The 20,371-nt window shown below is 42.6% G+C and overlaps 1 protein-coding gene across 2 annotated transcripts in view; it reads left to right on the forward strand.

The window, feature by feature from the left end:
• Positions 1-20,371, forward strand: part of jarid2b (jumonji and AT-rich interaction domain containing 2b) — a 106,280-nt gene that overhangs the window by 40,382 nt on the left and 45,527 nt on the right. For both annotated transcript variants that reach the window (XM_078268012.1, XM_078268013.1), the window contains exons 2-3: positions 7,056-7,182; positions 14,751-14,874. In XM_078268012.1, the coding sequence (XP_078124138.1) occupies positions 7,056-7,182; positions 14,751-14,874 (251 nt within the window). The remainder of the gene's footprint in view (positions 1-7,055; positions 7,183-14,750; positions 14,875-20,371) is intronic.

Genomic DNA, 20,371 nt, shown 5'->3' on the forward strand with positions numbered 1-20,371 from the left:
AAAGAAAGAAAGAGAGGGCAGTTTGCTGGACAAGATTTTTACATTTGTCATCTACATACCTGTATAACAAAAAATGTCCATATTGTGACCTCTTACACCGCTCTTAATACATTGGAACAAGTAGGATTTAAGATTTGACATCAATCTGAGGATTTTCATAATTTCCAGTGACCGCAGCGCTCGGTGTCATATAGCATGGGTGACAATGAAGAGCACATTCCTTTGGCTCTATAGAATCTAAATAAATAAACTATTGATGTTATAAGTCAAACATCATATTTCTATGTGGTGTGTGGAAGAGAGAAGGTTAGAAATGCAGCTTTGTGAGGGATCAGCAGCAGTGTCTTTCAAGGCTCCCTAGGGAATAGCAAGGAGGCCCAGGAGCCACTGCTATCATGATGAATGACAGCATGTTGGGGAGCGCCGTCGATCAGAGGTGTACACGGGACCGCAGCAAGTGAGCTTGTGTTTGTGTGCATGGGCCTACAGTGCAAGGGGATTGAGTCAAACCTCTGGTCAGCGGAAAGTAGCCAAAGTGATATTGTGACAGAGTTGGAGGGCAAGTGTGTTGAATGAGGCTGTTGCTACTGAATGGGATCCGTTGTGCAACCTGTCAAATCCACACAAGGATTGCTTTATACCATATTTCAACACACCTTTCTACCACAAGACCTGTATTTTAGTCTATTGTAAGACCAGACGTAGCCAAGTTCTCTGCCTGAACAGTCAGCACTCTCAACCTGCCAAATGTAACTTCAGAATATGAAGAATTTTCTTCAACCGAGCCCTAAAAACCATGGCAACAAGGCTGTGAAACTGACAGACACGGCTGCTAAGCTGATATAACGCTGTTACTTTACCATTTCACTTTATGAGAGACACTTAAAATTCCCACAACAACAATCGCACCATCCTTTCTTGGCTTTGTGGCAATGAATGTACGGGAAACTCTTTACGGTAATGCTCCTCTGGTGCTGTGTGCCATGTTTGCACTGAGGCTGGAAGCAAACCTGAAGAAACTCCTTCCACTTACTGTTAGATAATCTATCAATACTGCTATAACAGTCAGTGTTCCAGGAATGCGATAAACAAGCCAGTTGTACAGATTAGCTTAATTGATAATGTTTGGTTGTTTTAAGGACACCTCTCAAAGTTAATATAAGATTTGGCTGACATTTGGTGAACAGATGGCCCACATAATCAACTGATTACATTTTGAGTATGTTTCCAGTTAAACAATTGACTTTTTAGACACACATGATATGCTGCATTCTGATGTCAGACAGCTGGTTCATTTATTTGTCTACAATCAAACCTTGAAGATAAACAATGTAAAACAACTACATGAAATACAGCAACAAGTTGGAGAATTTATCAATGTTGGTGAGGGTTTGTGTTAGGTGCCGTTTGTGTGTTTAGGGTTAAGGGTGAGAACAGGGGTCAGTTGGTTACATAGCAAGTGTAGGTGGGCACCTCAGTCAATTTCTACCCCTTTATTATGCTGCCAGTTTGGCCTCTGCTGCGCGCACACACACACACACACACACCCACCCCCCCCCCCCACTGGTTCTTCAGAGCTATGTGACATTTATTTCTTTCAGTCAAAATAAATTTGGTTACCGTCTGTATTTAAAAGCTCTCTCCCTCCCTCCATCTCTCTCTACTCTACTTTTTACCAGCCTGATGGCGGTTTATGCTTGACAGGACTGAATGGCGCTGGCAGTCTGTCACTTATGTATGCTCAGATAGATTCAGACTGTGTGTGCGTGAGTGAGTGTGCAAATGCAGAGCGCATATGCAGATATGATTGACAGTGGAGACGTGGCAGGTTTGTGTGCGTGCGTGTCTGACACTGAGCTCAGCAGGAGAGACCATCACGGCCAGGTTGCAGACAAAGCATTGTTCTGAGGGAGAAACCTTTTTATTTGCTGCATATGTAGGTACAGGAAGAAAAGGTTGAGAGAGAATGTGGGCACACACCCAATTTCTTGCATGTTGACAATTGTGACAAAATGTCTTTTGACACCGAGTATCTGTCGGCATCAAGTTAATATTTGGAAATTGTGTTCAATAGAATATCTGCTTCTGGAACAACGGTGGTTTAAGTCGTTTACATGATTTCAGCCATTCAGCCCTTGTAGCGTTCCTCTCACCGCCTCTCCTCTCCTGCAGATGGAAGTGTTCTGGATCCCTCTACTCTAACTGTTGGGGCTATCCCAGCATGGCTAGTTTAAAGGGAAGGCCCTGTGGCCACACACACACACACATGCACACGCACACACGCATTCCGATGTAGTGAGCTTGGGGAGTAATGAGGCGATTATATAGGGCCTCTCGTCCCCGGCAACCCCACAACCTTGTTCCATTCGCCTATTCTCTGAGTTCTGAGCGCAGCTAAGCATCCGGTCTACTTGAAGCCATAAGGGACATGGGGACCAGGATGTAGTTAGGATCGGAATGTGAGTTTCGTGAGCAAACACGTGCTTCATAGTTGAGGATGTTGGCTTGGTTTTAGCCACTGCCTCAGTTGTTTGCAAATTTTGCTGACTGCTTGTCATACCACATCACATTTGGGAAACCGTAGCCATTATTTACATCAAAAGCGGGCAGTGGTCTCAAAACAATCTGGACTGACAGTAATTTCCCGTCAGCTTTATAATGAGTCACTTCTTTTCAAAAATGCTGCTTAGATGTTCTTATTTGCATCTTTCACTCACAAGATTGCTTTGAAGAGCCCCCCCCCCATTATTGTGGAGGCATCATTTGGACCTCTTGCTGCATTGTCTAGGCTTTCTTTGATACTTTGCAGTCGTTTTTGTTTTCTCCACAGGGTCATGATCAAGATGCCTTTTTAAATGTTTCTAATCCACATGTTTGGTCATAACCTCAGGAAAGGTTACAGTGATGTATTTGGTAATTAAATGATTGTTATCGCTGTCATCTGCACCACTTGTGAATCCCTTGCAGCCAGTCATCTGGGGCCCATGTGTTGGTGAATGAGTAAGAAAGATTAAGATGTGGAGTAAGGAAGAACAGGGTTGTAGTGGGGTAAAGACAGGACTCCTGACTACTGGATACAATAACCCAAGCTTTGTTAAAATAACATTTCTCCTCCATTGATCTAGCCATCCATCTCTCCGTCCCTCCACCTAAAGGGAAATGTGTTAGAATAACAGATTTTGGGCCGTTTTTGTAGAGCAGATCGCAGCTGGCGCGTGGCCCACATTCCTCTGCCATGACATCCGCACAGTCTGCAGCAGCACAGCGCTATTTTTAGAACGGCTAGTGAGAACGCACACACAGATATGGACGTATATGCAGATTCCCAAGTGTGTGGATGTATACATGCGTTAGCGTGAAGGTTTTACTAGGTTTAACTTACGACAGAAAATGTGTTGTTGGACAATTAAATTGTGAAATAAAAACTGAAACCCCTACAACTAAATGTTAGAAAACGGGTTTGATCACCTTTTTAAATCTGTGGTTTCCATCTCTCCTGTACAGTAAGCCCTGGCACGTCTAAGCTGCAGAGCTGACACTAGTGTGACATTCTGTCACGCTTTCTACACACAGAGCAAGAGCACAACACCAAGGTTCTGTGATGTTCTTAAAGGCACAATGAGTCTTTTTCCAGTGGATGGTGTAATAAGAAATTTCACTCACATTTTCAGTATTACAAAATGCTGAATCTTTGGCACAGGGGTAATCATATAGTCTCGAAGTAAAACATACTTTTGGACCACACAAAAAAGACTCCCCAGGGATATTATAGCAGCATATGTAGCATTATATAACAGGTTTGGGAGTTAAACATGGACACATTTGCTCTATTCCTGGAAGAGTTGTAATACTTGTGTTGGTTGTGATTGTTCTCAGTTTTTTGGGTATTTATTCACTGGATCTTTTGCCTCTTCTTCTGAATTTTAAATATATTTGTCCATATTTTCAATATAATCTCACAAAAACAATTGCTGGTTTAGAAAGTAAGAAACACAAACTTTAGCTGGATATTACATTTTGAAGAAAAAAAGCAAGAATAAAATAGGAAAATAGTTAAATTAAATAATGCGTCTCAGGTGTGTGTTCAGTGATATTTTCTCCTGTTGCATTCCATCTTTTAGAGATGTTTCATGGGGTAATATGTTTAAAGAAGCCCAGCGGGATTCCTTTGGTATATTTCCAAGGTGTGTGTGTGTGTGTGTGTCAGAGAGAGCGAGGAAGATGCATACTTCTTAAGCACAGTATCCCTATGGATGCCTCAAACGTGTCAGTCTGTGTACCGGTATTTGTGTGGTTGTTGCAGGTTGGATTACCTGCGTATTCCATAGAAGTTGGGAATGGGGTTGTTGGGGGTGACAGTAGGCACACAGTTTTCCTGATGCCTCAGTTGCACACACACACACTCATGTGACAGAAAAGGTCTCTGTGCTCATTAGTGGGATTTCACTAGCCTGATGGGAGCTGGTCGGGTTGTAGATGTGTGTGTCGGTGCCAGGTAGCGCTCGGCTGGCATTGCTCTGTGTAAGAGCTGTCTCTAAAGAGCTCTGGCAAAACCTCAGACACACACACACACACACACACACACACACACACACACACACACACACACACACACACACACACACTGCAATGTGTGACTGAGAGATGCAATACAATTTGGTCTTATTGCTTATTTGAGTAGCTGTGTCCCCTCCTCTGTCATGCTACACTTACCCTCTGGCAGGCAGTGTCAATGTCTTCGGAGGGATTTTGCATGCTATTCCTGTCCATCACTTCTTTATTTTACACCTGGAAAGCGCACGCACGCATACACGCACACGCGCACGCAGGAGCTGGCTTTTGTGACCAGAGTGAAAGCGGAGCAACACCCTGGCATGAAACTGATGGCAAACTACCTCTAAGGTCAGATGAAATAGTTAACCTACAGTTGAACAAAGGTTGCAAAAACCCATTTAACCTATGATCTGAAGTTATGAAGAACTATTAGTGAGGTTTCGGGGTACAGCAGCTGCAATAGAGCAGAGCTTTAACACTCTGAAAAGTCAGTCAGCATTTCCCCCATTTTTTTTCAGACCTTGTTTCTATGTGTACACGGTGCAGGAAATATCTTTGGCATGCTGCCAACAACTGTGAGGTACCCAGAGAGAAAGTGAAAGAAAAAGAAATGCAGATTAACTTTAAGGTCAATTTTTGGTTTCAGGTATAGATATGCATACCATAGAAGCTGTATATGGTACAGTGTTTAACGTTGATATATACTACCAATGCTGTGTGTGTACATTTGGCCTTGTGACACACCATGAGGGAAGAGTGCCAATGAGCTGTCTAGGTAATTGGTGGAGGCTTTTGCACACATGCACGTACACATACACAGAACGGATTAGATGACATTAACTACAGGAGAAAATGGCATAATTGAATACTTGCACTACTTTTTTGTGTGTGTGTATGTGCTCACGTGTGACAGTGTAATGAGGGACTGCACTCTACACACACCCTATCAACCTTTGTCAGAGGCTGCAAACCATCGGTGCACTGAATGGAATGCGTACTGTATGCAGGGAGACGGGGCTGTCACCCATCAGTTCCATCATGTGCAGACACCCTGCTTTTAATCTTATCCCTTCCCCCCCCAAAAAAAAAAAACATTGAACTGTGAACCATCACAACATATCTGGTAGAGTATACTAGACCTGGGATTGCAGTACTGAAAGCAAGAGGATTTATGAGCAGTGGTCATTTCAGTAGCATTTTATTCACTGGCTGTGGGAGGATGCATAACATTAGGATAACATTACCTTTCTCCCGTTCACACACTCGGACAGAAATATAAGCTGACTCAGTTGTGACTGGTATCTTGTTACAGCAGCGATAAAACCTCTCAGCCAAGCCAACTCTAATGATCTGAGTCAACTGGATGATCAGAACGTGCTCTCACACACACACGTTGCTCTTCCACGTCTGCTCTCATTACATTGCATTTGACTCAGACAGAAGGGAATGTGCTCGCCGGGATGAGCCGACACGATCAGAAATGTGTTGTGTTTAATTCAAATAATTAGCATACATTAGCTTTTTGCACAAAGACGGAAAGTGTTTTCTTTTTTCAAACCTTACAGCTGAAATCCACTCACCCCATGGCTTGACTAGAGAAAAGCTATTTCCAGTTTCCATTATTTATTAATACCTCTTTGTTGATGCTCATGTCTTAATCTCATTTCCTTTAGTCATTAGCGTTGTTCGACATCAAACGCAGCTACTAGAGCAATGAGTGTAGGGGAGGGGGGGAGAAGTATAGTTATAGTTGCTGTTGGACACTCACGAAAGACACTTAACAATGCTTGTTGCGGTGGAATATTTTATTAATCTGTTAAAATTCTCTATGCGCAAAATGAAGTTTTGAATAAAACGCTGTTTTGATGTGCTATACATTCTGCTGTCATGTGTTTGTTGCTCAGATTTAAACTGACTGGGGGGAAAAATTGCTATGTCTTGGGAAAGGATGTGTGGTGTGTGTGCGTGTGACTTCTGGTGACCTCTTTGACAAGAACATCTTCTGTCTCCGTCTCGCTGGGAGAGATTAGCGACACATGAACTCGCAGTCCCATGATGCTTATTTCATTCGCTTCCTATCTATTCATCACCATAACACTCTCCTATGATGGCATTGTGGGGAGATGCAGTCCTTTGCGCATTGTTATGCAAATGCATTGCGCTGTGCCTAGCTGCAAGCTAATGCTATGTTATGCTAATGTTGTGTCACGCTAATGTCACGATATAGTGAGAAATGGAGGGGAATGATGCAACCGGAACAATATGAAAGGAAGATTCCACATTATACAAATGTCTGTTTCTCTTTACCAAAGCTGTCATAACTTTTCATGAATTCATGCGTGGAAATGCGGACATTCGTTTTTTTTTTCAAAAGTATCAGAAATGTACTTTCCCACAAGTGCAGAAATTATTATTAAAATAGGTGAAAGAAACCACTGTTTGGTCCGTGACAATAGTTGTAATGACCAATTCTCTCTCTTTCTCTCTTAATGTTTCCACAGGATGACAGTGATGGCATACCGTGGTCAGAGGAGCGTGTTATGCGGAAGGTGCTTTACCTCTCCCTAAAGGAGTTTAGGAGTGCACAGAAACGGCAGCTGGATGGTGACGGAACCCCGAACTCCAATGGTAAGTTAATCTCCAGGACCTTAAATATCATCCTTCCACTTGTGTATTTGTACTGTGATTAGTCTCGCATTGCCAGACCTATCTCCACAGCGCTGTTCAATATAGTCTGGCTCCTCCACACATACATACATACATTCCAGGATAGGAGAAAAAAAAAAAAACTCTGGGTTGTTTGCATTTCTTTAAACCAATCACAATTGTATTGGGCCGCACTAAGCTCCAATCGTAGAGACGGTGGCTCTGCAAAATAGTCTCAGGAAGGAACTTGTTTTGGTGGAACATTTGCACCCTGCAAAAGAAAACTGCACATACAATATTAAATGAAGTGACCTGTTCATACAATACAGTAACGTGAGCTATATGAATTAGCTGGATACATGGTTAAATGTAATTTGCTCTTACCAGTGTATCGGCGTGTGTATTTTGTCCATGGCAAATCCCCACCAATCGGTCCCAAAATGTCCCAGTCAGATAGTAAATGCCGTAAACATATTCTTTGTAAATCTTTACAACCATTCCCCGAAAGAACCAAGCAGGCCTGCCTTGTTGCACGATCCAAATCTTCTTCAAAACTTGCCATTTTCAGTGTGTAGCTCGCGCGTTCAAAGGTTGTTGTTGTTGTTGTTGTTGTTTCCCCCCGAAGAGAACGGAGTTATACCACGGCAACACACATCACTTTAACGTCCGGCAGCTGCCAACGACGCCAAAAACAAATTACCTACCACAGTTTAGTTAACATGAAAAAGTATCTTTGTCACCCATCCCATACATGGAAATCTTTTATTCAGCTGAAATTAGGTCATTTTAAATGGAACAAAACTAATTTCATCTCTTGCAGTGTACTGTTAACAGCCCTGCAACAAAATTAAAGGATATCTTGAAATGTAGCACTTTGACATGTTGATAACTTTCACTTTGTTTTGACGAAATGAAAGCAAGGAAACTGCTGCAATAGCATTTTGTGGAGTAAATGTTAGAGTTGCCAATTTTGTCTGGCTTGGCTGACATTGGTGTCTCAGTCTCTCTCTTTATTCCGTTAATTGAAGGCGACAGTTTTATTAGTGGAGACTAAGGATGTTTACTTTGACAACGGAGCCTGATTATACTTAACATGGAGAGAACCCAATGAGAACAGATGATCAAGGACTCTCATTTTGCTTTTGTTGTGGGTCAGCAGGCAGCGAGCTGCAGTCTTTTACTTTGCTTGTTCAGTGTCCCATTCTCAAAGGAACCCTTGAGCTGAAAGTATTTCCCACTAGTTTTCAAATGTTGTTTACGCATCAAACAGAGGGACTCTGATGAGGTCCTTACCAGTGCCACACACAAGAAAACCCTGTGTAGAAGGGTTATTCTTTTCCAGCTTGGATATTTACACTCAATTAAGCATGGGCTAATAGAAACCTTGGCATGAATTAGTACTTAAAGTTGCTTAGTTAGACAGAAATCCAATTCCAGGTGGAAGCCTGCTACAGTAATGGTTTAAGGGTTTTGCTTTTAGGCTGTGTAAACCTGAAACAACACAAAAACAGTGAGAGCACAGGTTGTTTTGAACCAAGCTGCCACCATGTCTTTGTTTGACACTGGTGCTCCAACACAAAAAAAACCTCTGCCAGCCAACAGCGGAGGTTTTGAACTTCACACGTGCCTCAGAAGCTATTCTCAGCTGACATTAACACAACCCAGACACAAAAAGAAAACAGGAGGAAAAAAGAGCCTCTGAAAGTTTACACCCAGCCAAAGAAGCCAGCCAGCTAGGCAGAAAAGGAGACGGGCAGACAGGAGGGAAGTGTTTTTTGAAATGTAGCTTATCATTTATACCTAGTGGTTTTTTTCCCCCCGTAATTTCTTTCTATTCATTGTTTTTTTTTTTTTTTTTCACACCTTCATTTCTGCTCTCTCTGTCTGTGTCCCCCCCATCCCTGTAGCTAGTGTATCTGTGTGTCTGTCTGGCATCTCATAGCTGCCACTCCTGAGCTCCTCAGGGCCTTTTAAGCCGCCGCGGGTAGCTGACCTTATCGCCTGAATAAAAATGACTCATTAGAAAGCGGCGGCAGCCTGTCGTGCCGGGGGTAACGACAGCAGCCCGCGCTGACACAAAAGGGAGCCCAGCTGAATAGACGGGCCCTGCTGTTTTAGAGCTCCATGGGTTAGCAAAGCTTTGGAGGTTGTGCGAGCGGCGCGGTTTCCCGTCTCACATAGACGTTGTGGTGAAACTGTCAGCCATTTTGGAAGATCACACTCAGCATGCATTACATCCTGAATGGGCAGCTCCTGCTGTTTTAGAGGACTGTGGGTTAGAGTCTGGGCTTATGTTGGGACCAGACATGTGCCACAGTTTTCAGCCTCACATGGGCATTATTATGAAGGTAACAGCCATTTTGGAGAGCCAGACATGTACATGAGAGTTGCAGAATATGATGGATTAGAGATAACGGTCACATCTACATGATTAGTCAGTTAATGGATTACTTGATTGCCAGAATAAGCAAAAATGGTTTCAGCTTGTCAAATGTGAGTATTTAGTAAGCTATTTTAAGGCATTGCTTCAGGCTCTGGGGAAGTGTGATTGGCATTTTTAGTTGTTTTTAATGACATTATTTATAGAAAAATAATTGAAAGTAGGGGTGCAACAAACAATTGTTTTCTTTGTCAATCATTCTGCAGATTATTTACTTGATCAGTTAATCGTTTGTCTGAAAATAGTGAAAAATGGCCATCATAAGATTCCAAGGTGACGTCCACAAATAGCCCAAAACCCAAAGATATCCACCATTTTGGGAAACAGGTGTCATCTGATTGAAGGAGGTTACAGCAATACCTCCTTAAAGCAGCATTTGTCTCCCCCAGGCATCCATATCTCCAGCTTTCTATCCCCACATACCTCCATCCATCCCCTACCTCTCCCTCTCTCCTCCTCTCCGTCACTGTGTGGCAGCAGTGGTGTGTGTGTGTGTGTGTGTGCGCGTGCATGTGCGCGCCCATATCCAGCAATCATGCCATCTCCCCAGCCACTTTTCCTCTCGCTGCTGGCAGCCGTCCATCTCTGTGTCCATCACACTTCCTGCTTCTCCCGCTCCCTGCCTGCATTATTTAACAAATGACATTATGCCCTTCTGGGTCCCGGCTTCCGCTTGTTCACCCTTCTCCCACTCCATCACGGCCACATTCTTCCCTTTCTTTCTCATCCATGTCTTCCTCCATCAGTCTGTCCTTCCGGGTGTCTCTCCTCCGATGCAGGGTTTCATTACACATCAATAGGATTCTGGTTACTGCCTTCTCCGCAAGCTCCTGTCTCCTCTCTCCCCCCTGCTGCTCAATCTCCTCGATTATGTATCTCCACACCCCCGCCCCTCACCATAGGCCCTTTACCGTCCTGTTCCGTCCATCAGTTTCTGGCTCCCTTCTTCTTTCTCACCATCTCCCTCTTTTCAGCTTTGTCCTTCCTGTCCTTTGCCCAGTCTGTCTTAAGTACCTACAGTGCCTGTTACCCAAACCTGCCCTCCCTCTTTTTTCATTCTTCCTCCATCACCACCCTTTTTTCCTTTCCCTCTGTCCCGTTTCCAACCCCCTGTTCTCCGAATCGTTAAAGCTGCATCTTCTTCCTGTACCTCCTTACCTCACCATCTCGGCCCGCTAGACTCGTCTATACCTCTTTTCTCCCTTGCCATCCTTTTCTCCCTCTCCATTTTCCTGAGTGCTGTTGATGGAGGAGCTGGCTGCTGGCCTTAAAAACAGAAGGGGCTAAAGAGAGAGGGCTTCCTGTTTGCCCATTTCTCTGACTGTCCCCTCTCTTTCTCTTCCTGTCCGTCTCCCCGTCTCAGCACCTGCCGGTCCTACCCTTTCTTATGCCTGTCGTCCCCTTTCCTTCAGCACTCGCTCTGCTTTCACTCTGCTGTCTGTCTGTATTTCCCATGCTGCCAGCCCCTTGCATGGCCAGAGTGGCGGCTAAAACACTGTGGGCCCTCTATTCTCTCTCTGGAATACCAGCAGAGAGAAGATTTTCCCTTTGCATGCTCTTTTTATACAACAGATCAAGCAATTACAGAACCCCATCTTTCCCTTGTTGATGCTTTAGATTTACAACCTTGAACGGCACAGAGCAGATGCCATGTTTCTGAACTGCACATTGTTGTATGCTTTTGTTCTGGCTTGTGGTAAGCGTTGTTGGGTCTAATTCTGGAGGGAAGAGCAATATATTTTGAGCTATTTGAAATTCTCTCGCCAGGCAGTCAATTTTCATATCTGCATCTACTCTGAAAAGCTTCTGGGAATGGCTACTATGGGGAGTTTCCCTAAAATAAAACTACCCATTGTTTCTTTTTATATATAATCCGGCAATTTTAATTGTATACAGGCATAGAGGATTACTTGAACAAAGGGCATGAAATAGAATTTAAGTGCTCTTGTTTACAAGAGAGAGAGGGAGATTAAAGTCTTGTATAACATTAGAATTCCTACTGCAAATTGTACAAAATTGTTCATTTATGAGACGAGAGTCAAAAGACAGATTACTACCATATATCTGCTAACCTAGAAACAAGGAAGCATTTCATCATAGCTATCTACATTCATGGCTCTTATATGGTTCCCTGAACATTAGGTAAGGCATTGCACGCTTTCTCACGTTAAGCCTGTGTTTGTAAGTGTAATATAGAACCTATAAGGTCCCTCTTTGCCCCCATCATGATTGTCTTTCCTCTGGCATGACTGCTCTGCTATAGTTCCACTTATTACTGCAGCTCACACTAATAGGCTCCTCTCAGCCCTGTGATATGCTATGTTACGCTTTGTACCTCTGCTCTCTTTCTTTCTTTCTTTCTTTCTGTCTTTCTTTCTTTCTTTCTGAGGTGAACATAGTGAGGTGATGGACTTAGTTAAGCACGCATAAATCTGATAAGGAACCCCCCCACCCATAGGAGCAGCTATTGGGATAGCATATCTCTCGGCTGCCACATCCCATCCCAGCCTTTACCTTTCACACCAGCCTCTTGTTTGTAGGCCTCCACCAGTTGAGTTTAGGCACCAGGCTTTGGCTCCCTGCCTGTTTGCCACACTCATCCATCCTAGCCCTCTGCCGTCCCAAGATTCCTAGCTCTGGCCCTCAGATGGGCATTCATGTGCAACCAGCATATGTCAAGCAACTCTTTGGAGGAATGGGGGGGCTAGATGGAGGGAGGGAATGGAGAAGAGAAGAAGAGTGGGTGGTGGAATGGGCCTCTGTTTGTTTGCGTTCTGTGGGGACATCACGCGTCAGTCACTTTCTGAGCACAATTAAAGTTAATGAGCTGTTCCATTTTTTTTGTTGCTCTGGTGCAAGTTTCACTGCCAAAACATACTGTCCATAAGTCATGATAAGACTCTTTGTACCATCTCTCTCTCTGTAGTGCCTCAACTAATTAGCATTTTTAATCAGTTCCCTCAAAATGTCTCTAAACTTTTTTTTTTTCTTAATCGGTTTTAAGCTTTTGAATTCATCTGGAATTAAATATTTTCTAAATGCAGATTAATTAAATTCTTTGTTTTTTTCATTTTGGGAAATGTTACTTTTGCTCGTAAGGGGAAACTTTAAAGTTCTTTAAAGGAAACTCTTGATTGATTGTATTTAATCAATCGGATGTGTGCCTTTCGTGCTAATCATGACATTGCAAGGCAGTGATTCACCCCTGGCTGGCTCTGCAACACCAACATAAAGCATTGCCAGCAGTGCAATGGCCCTACTTATCACGCCGGCGCCTGTTGACTTTCTGATTGCAAAGCTGCGTGTCTGATGACTGTACCTCCTGCTTTCAGGTACTGACCTGCCCTGCGTGTGTGAGGTAAACCAACCGCCAGTGTGTCTATGCAATAATAAAAGTGTGTGTGTGTGTGGCCCAAAGCACATTTATAAATCTCAGTTAAATCAAATATTTGAAAACTACTTTTACCTGCCCCACAATTGCTCATCTTCATCCTGTCTCCTCCACGGTCATTTGATCTTACTACTGCCTTCCCGGTCCCATCTTTCTCACAGGAGCCTGGGCTTGTTCGACAGTAGCCTCCTCGCTAAGAGGATATCATTCAAGTTGCCACTTATCCTAACCCGTGCTCCACTCACTGTCGTTATTATCTTAATTTATTTTCCTTTTGACACCCACCATTGGGAGTTATTCGATGGTGATTGACACATCCCCCCGAGCATCAGTCAAATGGAATTTCACTGGGTGTGCTAGGAAGGCAATGAATTAAGACTCAGCCAATGAGAACGTGACATGCCAGTAGAAAGGTGAATGAAAAGGTGTATGACCGCAGCGTTCTTGGTTAAACAAACTGCTGGGAGATTGAATGTTTAGTGAGTCATTATTTGTTTTTGCAAAAACGTGAATAATTGAACAACCTAACATACCCAAGTCGTGTCAGTCATGAAAACTTGTCAAAGTGGGTCAAATGTGATGAATTACTATCAGTGTCAAATATTAGATTGTTGCATTGCTCACTTGCTAATATAACGTACATCTTCAGTTTCAGCTCTGAAAAGTGATATTACATCTGCAGTTTTAAACATGTCTGCAGTCTCCTTAGCAGCTCCTGTGTTCTTTTTTTTAATAACTGGAAATCTTTGAACTTCCCTAGAGTTGTTTCCCCGATAACTTTGCTCGTTCATGTGCCATTGTTCAATCATACAGGCCTGTATGGCACGTTCCAAGAATTGCAAGAACTGCTCATGAGGAAATCAAGCCTTGTGATATCTATTTAATTTGGTTGTCTCCCTTAATTACCATTGACTTCCACTCCTCTGTTTGACCTAATTTGAATTCTCTGTGCCTGTTGTTGCTTTTGAGTTTAGAATCTGTCTGGGGGCTTATTTTGTTTGTCTGAGTTATTTGCTAAATATTTAATTAGGGCTCTGTCAATTGGGCTCACTAAGAACGTCAAGTCCAGCGATATCTGTTTACTTCTCTCACTGCCTCAGGGTTGTTATTTATATTTTGAAATTCTTTGTCAAAGGGCAGACATCACGTACGTCGGCAGAGAAAAGCAATTGCACTTGACAAGGGGAATTGTTGAGATGAAAATGAATAAGTAACTCTCTCCTTACTCCAAAGCTAGCCCCCCAAGACGCTGCAATAGTTGGCAATACGTGATGCAAAGGACTGTATCTTTGTCATTTAGTCACAATCACTGGATGGACAACGTGTCACTATTTTCGCAGTGTCTGCCGTGCACAGGAGCTCAGTGTTTTTGTACATTCTGGATCTCTCTGTATTTATCCCATTCTCTCTTTCTGTCTTTCTTCTGTTTTCTTTGTTCTGTACAATATCAGATAAATCAGAGCTACCATAATCTTATCAAAAGAATTGTCTACTATCTACTCTTCTCTTAGCCCTCTCTACTGCATCAAACCAAAGACAAAAAACAGAAGGCTTTATTAACACTATCAGATGAAAACGGTGTTTGTTCCCCAGAGACTTAAGCTATATATATTTTTTTATGCAATATATGAAGCCCCTGAATCATAAAATGTCCACAAAGGACCATGCTAGGACAGAAAAAATATTAGCTGGTAACCTTTTCCGTGCTTCTCTCCTCAGGTTCCCTAGCCAATGGGCAGCTGAACGGCTCGGGGTCAAAGGGCAGCCACAAAGAACATGGGTCCTTGCGCTCTCAGGGCCATGGCAGCCACGAGTACTGTGAGGACGGTCCTGCAAAGAAGAGGTGAGATTGATGTGTTTGTGTGTGTGTGTGTGTGCCCTGAATCTTGTGTCGGTGTAGAATTGTGAGCCCATCTTTAAGTTCATACCAAAGGCTGCTGATAACTGCGAGTGTGATGAGAAACTTGGCACACATGTTACAGACTGTAAGTGCAGCTTAGTTGTGATGAATTTCCTGAGCTCTGAGGGTTAAGAAGTCGCCACATGATACCAGATGCTTTCAAGTTTTACACACACATGCTTTATCTTCCTCCTTATTTTCTTTCTTTGTCTCTGTGTAATTCATTATTTCTGTCTCCCCATGCGTCCCATGTATTCTCTCTAACAACATCCCCAGCAAAATGTTTCAGTGCTACTTTGTTCATCTCTTTCTTCCTCTTCTGACTTTTCTCTCCCCTCCTCCCTCACTCCTACTGTGCAGTAACAGTTTTGGAGAAGAGCAAGTTGTCCATTAGTTCTGTAACCGAAGATGATAGTCAACAGTGAAGTGTAACTGGTACCACCCTTTTTAAAAGAGCGCCAAGGTCTTTTAATGAGCACACCCCCTCATCTTTTAATGTAAATGCCATTGCCGTCATTTATAATTAGCCACTTCGAGGAATGTTGCCGTGCTTTTCTAAATGAATCATTTAAAAATTGAACTTGTTGCAGAGTACAATAAGCTGTTAATTTCCAGATGGCATACACTTTTTTTAAACAAGGCACTTATATCCGAGTAAATAATTTAAATGGTTTTCGTCGGTGAAATAAATAGTAATTTTCAGAAAGAAATTTTTCGGAATCGGAAAGAGATTTATTGCCAGGTAAGCAATTACTTACAATTAGCACTTACTAGGAATTTGTTTTGGTTGAAGGCACATACATAAAAAGAATAATATAAAATAAAAAAACTATAAATACAAAAACAAATCATGCATGCATGCATGCATGCATACATGCATACATGCATACATTTAGTAATAATTGGGTTAGTGTTAGTTTTCAGAGACATTGGTAGAAAACACTGCTCTTTATAAAAATGTTCTTGGAAAATGGAATAAAGGGTGTTTGTCAAATATGATGCTTCTAATGCATTAAGCATGAAACAGGTTTTGAAATCAAAAGCTGGAAAATATGATTTACAAATAATCATTCTCCATAGAGTGTACAGCAGATTAAAATGGCTGGTGTGTGTCCCAAAGCTGATGTTTTCCCTCTGCCTCAACGCCACATGCTCTCACACAGTACACAATTACATTCACGCTTATATTTTCAGCAGCAATATTTTTATTCTCGAGCAGCCGGCTACTGTAGGTGGCGTGTGTGTGTGTGTGTCCGTGTGTGTGTGTCTGTGTGTTGTTTTGTTCTGCCGCACACACTGACAGGGCATCAAAGCATCAGTGTAAAGCAAGGGGTGGAGTCTGGGGGCCGGACAGCAGCAGATGTCCCTCTGTAATGAGCAGCCCATACAGGCTCCATTCACTGCGTGTCAAGCACCTGCCTAAGTCCTGCTAGCTGTCATTCGATACTGTAACCTCCAAATCTGAGCTCGGTCATTACAAGCTTTCATCTACCTGGCACTGAAACAGAAGAGCATGCCTCTGAAGCAGCTGATAAGAAATTAAAGTATTTCAGCAGGCTGTTCCATAGATGTAAAAAAGTTAAGAGACCTTGTAGACTTTGGAATTTATGGAAGTCATATAGCCTTGTCTGAAAGAAAAAAAAATTCTGCAAGTAGTAGAAAACATGGTTTTGAAGTCAGACAGGATAAATGAGGTTGGATGGTACACTTAGAGAATAATTGTAGTGGGGATGGCCTGACTGACAACAGAAAGTATTGACTTGAAACCAAGTGACCCTCTGGCCATTGTTATAGTAAAGCATAAACACTTTACTCTCTACCAACTGAGAAAGAAAAGCACTGAAGAAATAACGTGTAATGACACTCTCATACTTGTATTCTCTCTTGCTCTAATGGCCTATAGTGCTGTGTGTTGAGTGGACTTCAGTAAGAGGCCAGCTTTCTCTGTGATTTTCATTAGTTCACTCCATGCACACACAGACATGCATACACACAGCAGGACTGAATGAAGAAAGGCTTGCTATCTGATGCTAATGAAACACAAGCCTAGCCAGTACTTGTGTGTGTGTGTGTGTGTGTGTGTGTGTGTGTGTGTGTGTTGGCATGGCTGGCCCGCACTGTTCCTGATCAGGACTAAGTGAAATGATGCCAGACACTTTTACACCTGGCACTGGCCAGAACAGAAGGGAGGAGCGGTGGCCATGGCAGGTTCCATTTTGAGTGAAGAAAAAGTTTCACACTGTGGAAAGATGATGAAGGGATAGACAGAAAAGGAAAGACTGGGGAGGAGCAGCAGAGAGAAAGGGAGGCAGAGACAGAAGGACAGGTGCAAGTGATTTTTGGCAGGAAGCGGCTGCCTTTAGAAGTCTTTGAGATCAACTCTGTTTGCCTTCCCATGCCCGTGAGATTGGCAGAGAGACTGGCAGCACATCCCCTCAAACATGCCAGCTCATTGTAGCCCTCTCCTACCAGCATGACCATATTCTCCAAATGGGGTTTCCCCTGCCAAGAGTGTGCCCTGCACACACATGCAAACTTACATTCACAACCGCACACAGTCTCATCTTCACTGCCATGGTTTACTGACCTACTTATTATATTCCTGCACCTCTGTTGCTTTCCCACATCTGATTTACATTAACAAAGCCAGCCACTGAGGTGTCAAGACAAGTCTCAGAACAGGCTTTTAAATAGTCTTTACCATGAAGTTGTTGTCCTGGCTAGCAGAGTATGGCAGGTAGCCTCATCCATTGCATTTATGACTAAAAAATAATTTAGTGTTATCCACGAAGGAAGTCTTCTGTTCAGCCATAAAACATTCTGCTGCCACAGAAGCATCTTCTCCAATAAATTGTCATAATTTTGCCATTTTGCCAGCATCTTGTAAAGTCATAAATTAAATGAGTAAATCAGTCATTGGAATTATAATTCAGTATCGCTGCTCTCACATGTACAATCTAAACATGACTCAAGTGTGGTTTATTTTTCATGATTGAGGACATTTCTGTGGCTTGATTGTAACTTTGGAGAATATAGGTACAGGGTTCTGGTTTTGAATTTGTGTGAAACATACAGTAGCTAAGCTGGTAGTCATTTTCTAGCTTCTAAATGTCAAGCAGATCTTGGGCACTTAATGTGATGTGATTTTTAGAATGTCTTATTACGTCATCATGCATCTCATTTCAGCTCATCTGATTAAAGCGGAGTTTATTTAAATCGAGTTGCTCCCGGCGACTTAGCGACTGTTAGTTCAACTGTGTGTGAGTTTGGAAAAACTTATGAAACACTGCAAAAGTGTGGGTAGAGTGTGTGTGGAAGTTGAGTAGCCCTCTTAAACAGGCTTTTTAACTTAATTTCTGCGTTCTCTCTCTCTTTCTCCCTCTTTTTTGTGTCTCCTTTTTTCTCTCTTTCTCTTCACTCAACTGAACCCCACTTTTGGCTCTCTTTGAATCTGCTCTCTCTGTTGTTTCAGCCAAGACACACACTCTCACACTCAGCTGCTGCCGCTTGTTTTGTTTCGACTTAATGAATGCCAAGTGTGTACGCGCGCGCGCGTACACACTTGGCGCACACACACACACACACACACACACACACACACACACACCTTGTCTAGCGTAACCAATTACTCCTGTCAGTAATGCATAATCACCATTTCCATTTATGAGGGATTACATGCATTACACACTGCAAATGTGTGTGTTAATAGAAGGCCATAATGTGTCTATTGATTTACTTTAGATGTGAGGGAACCTATATGCAGTGCAACACCTAGCTGTACTACACCTAATGTATTCATACATAGCGGAGTACTCGCATGCACAAACAAACAGGCATACATTGATCTTATTAGCTGGTAAGATAGTTCTCTGAGCATTTAGCCAGTTGATTAGAAAGGCATTTTTGGTTTTGCAGTCAAATGGTGGCTTTGTGTGCCTTTTTATGACTGAACAAAACAAAAATCTGGAACACCACTAAATACTGTCTGTGCTTATTCCAGTACAGTTTACACTGTGCGTCTCTTTGTTTCTTCTGTCTCCCCCTTTCTCTGTCAGTCTGTCAGTGACTCACCCCTGCATGTCAGCATGTCAGTCTCCAAAATCGCCTCTAAACTCCCATCTCATTGTTGCGGGCTTGCTGCGGCTTTATGAAAGCCTTCCGCGCCGCTGAATTGGCAGGGGTGAAGGAGTATTAACCATCCACCACAGTGCATAATGTCACTCAGCACACAGAGTTGCTCCCATAATCAATGTCAAATACAAGTGCTAGCGCTGTGAGTGTAGCACAGATTAACCATGTTACAACTGGTTTGCGTTGTGCTTCTTGACAACAAAATGGTTGACAGGATTTACTGTACACTGTTATTTTTGTATCTGGAGCAATTGGTGCTGCCATCCTAAAGTTAGAAAAGTCCTCTTAATAGTGTGTGTGGTTTTTTAGCTGCAGAAATATCTGTTGTAAGCTGAGCAGTTAAGATGCTGTTAAGATTGTATCAATATATTAAAAAGATGACTCCGAATACTGTATCAATATATTAGAAAAAGTATAGGATTTTGCAAGAATATCTTATTTTGAGAAACTTCATAATAAGAAGCATAACCTTGTATGTCAAACTGTTCTAGTAAAAGCCAGAAAGTATATATTTTTAAAGATAGCTGGATAAAGCCAAAGGCAAGCAACACTACACCTTGCTGTGCTATTAAAGCCAGAGCTCACTTGGAAGTTGTGTGTGAAAAGAAAAAAGTTTCAACTGTGAAGCTCCATTGCAGAGTGCAGTGACCCATTGGAAGGGTGTGTTTGTGGCTCAGATCAGCATGCTTGTGTATACAGGTGTACTTCATTTTCTTTCCAACCTGTCTGCTTAGTTGTACTAGCAGCAGCACAACAGGATACCAAGATACTTTACATTGGAAATCATGAAAATAACAGAAAAATAATGTTTACTATTTAGTTTATGTACCCGTTTTTATTTTATTTAAGCCCCACTGTACCCCAATTGTCCTAGATCTTTTGTTTGAGCCACAGTCTCCTGTGTTTCTAGCTCCAAGGCCTCAAGTCGACTCAAGGTCTCTGAAGGTCTACATACGGGACTCTGGCTTAATTAGCCTGATTGCTGATTGCTGAGCACATACAGAACCATCTCTGATGTTTATTGACCTAATCTGGCTGTGGTCAGCCACTCCCAGGAGTGATTTAATGAGGACTGCAAGGTCAGAGGTCATAGAGTTTGAGTTTAGCATGTTGTGAATGGGGTGGGGGTGGCAAATAGCCCTGAGCATTGGACCTTGACTGCTAACAAAGCCTGCATTAAAGTGCAGTGTTTTATCTTTTCTTTGTGGCCATGATGGGAAAGGAAGCAGTGCAGGAAGTACTGTATCATTCTTTTTTTCTGACATGTAATTAAACACAAATACAAAACCTCTGGCTACATCTGTGCGAA

Source organism: Sander vitreus, chromosome 14 (genome assembly GCF_031162955.1).
Source record: "Sander vitreus isolate 19-12246 chromosome 14, sanVit1, whole genome shotgun sequence".
Lineage (NCBI taxonomy): Eukaryota > Metazoa > Chordata > Actinopteri > Perciformes > Percidae > Sander > Sander vitreus.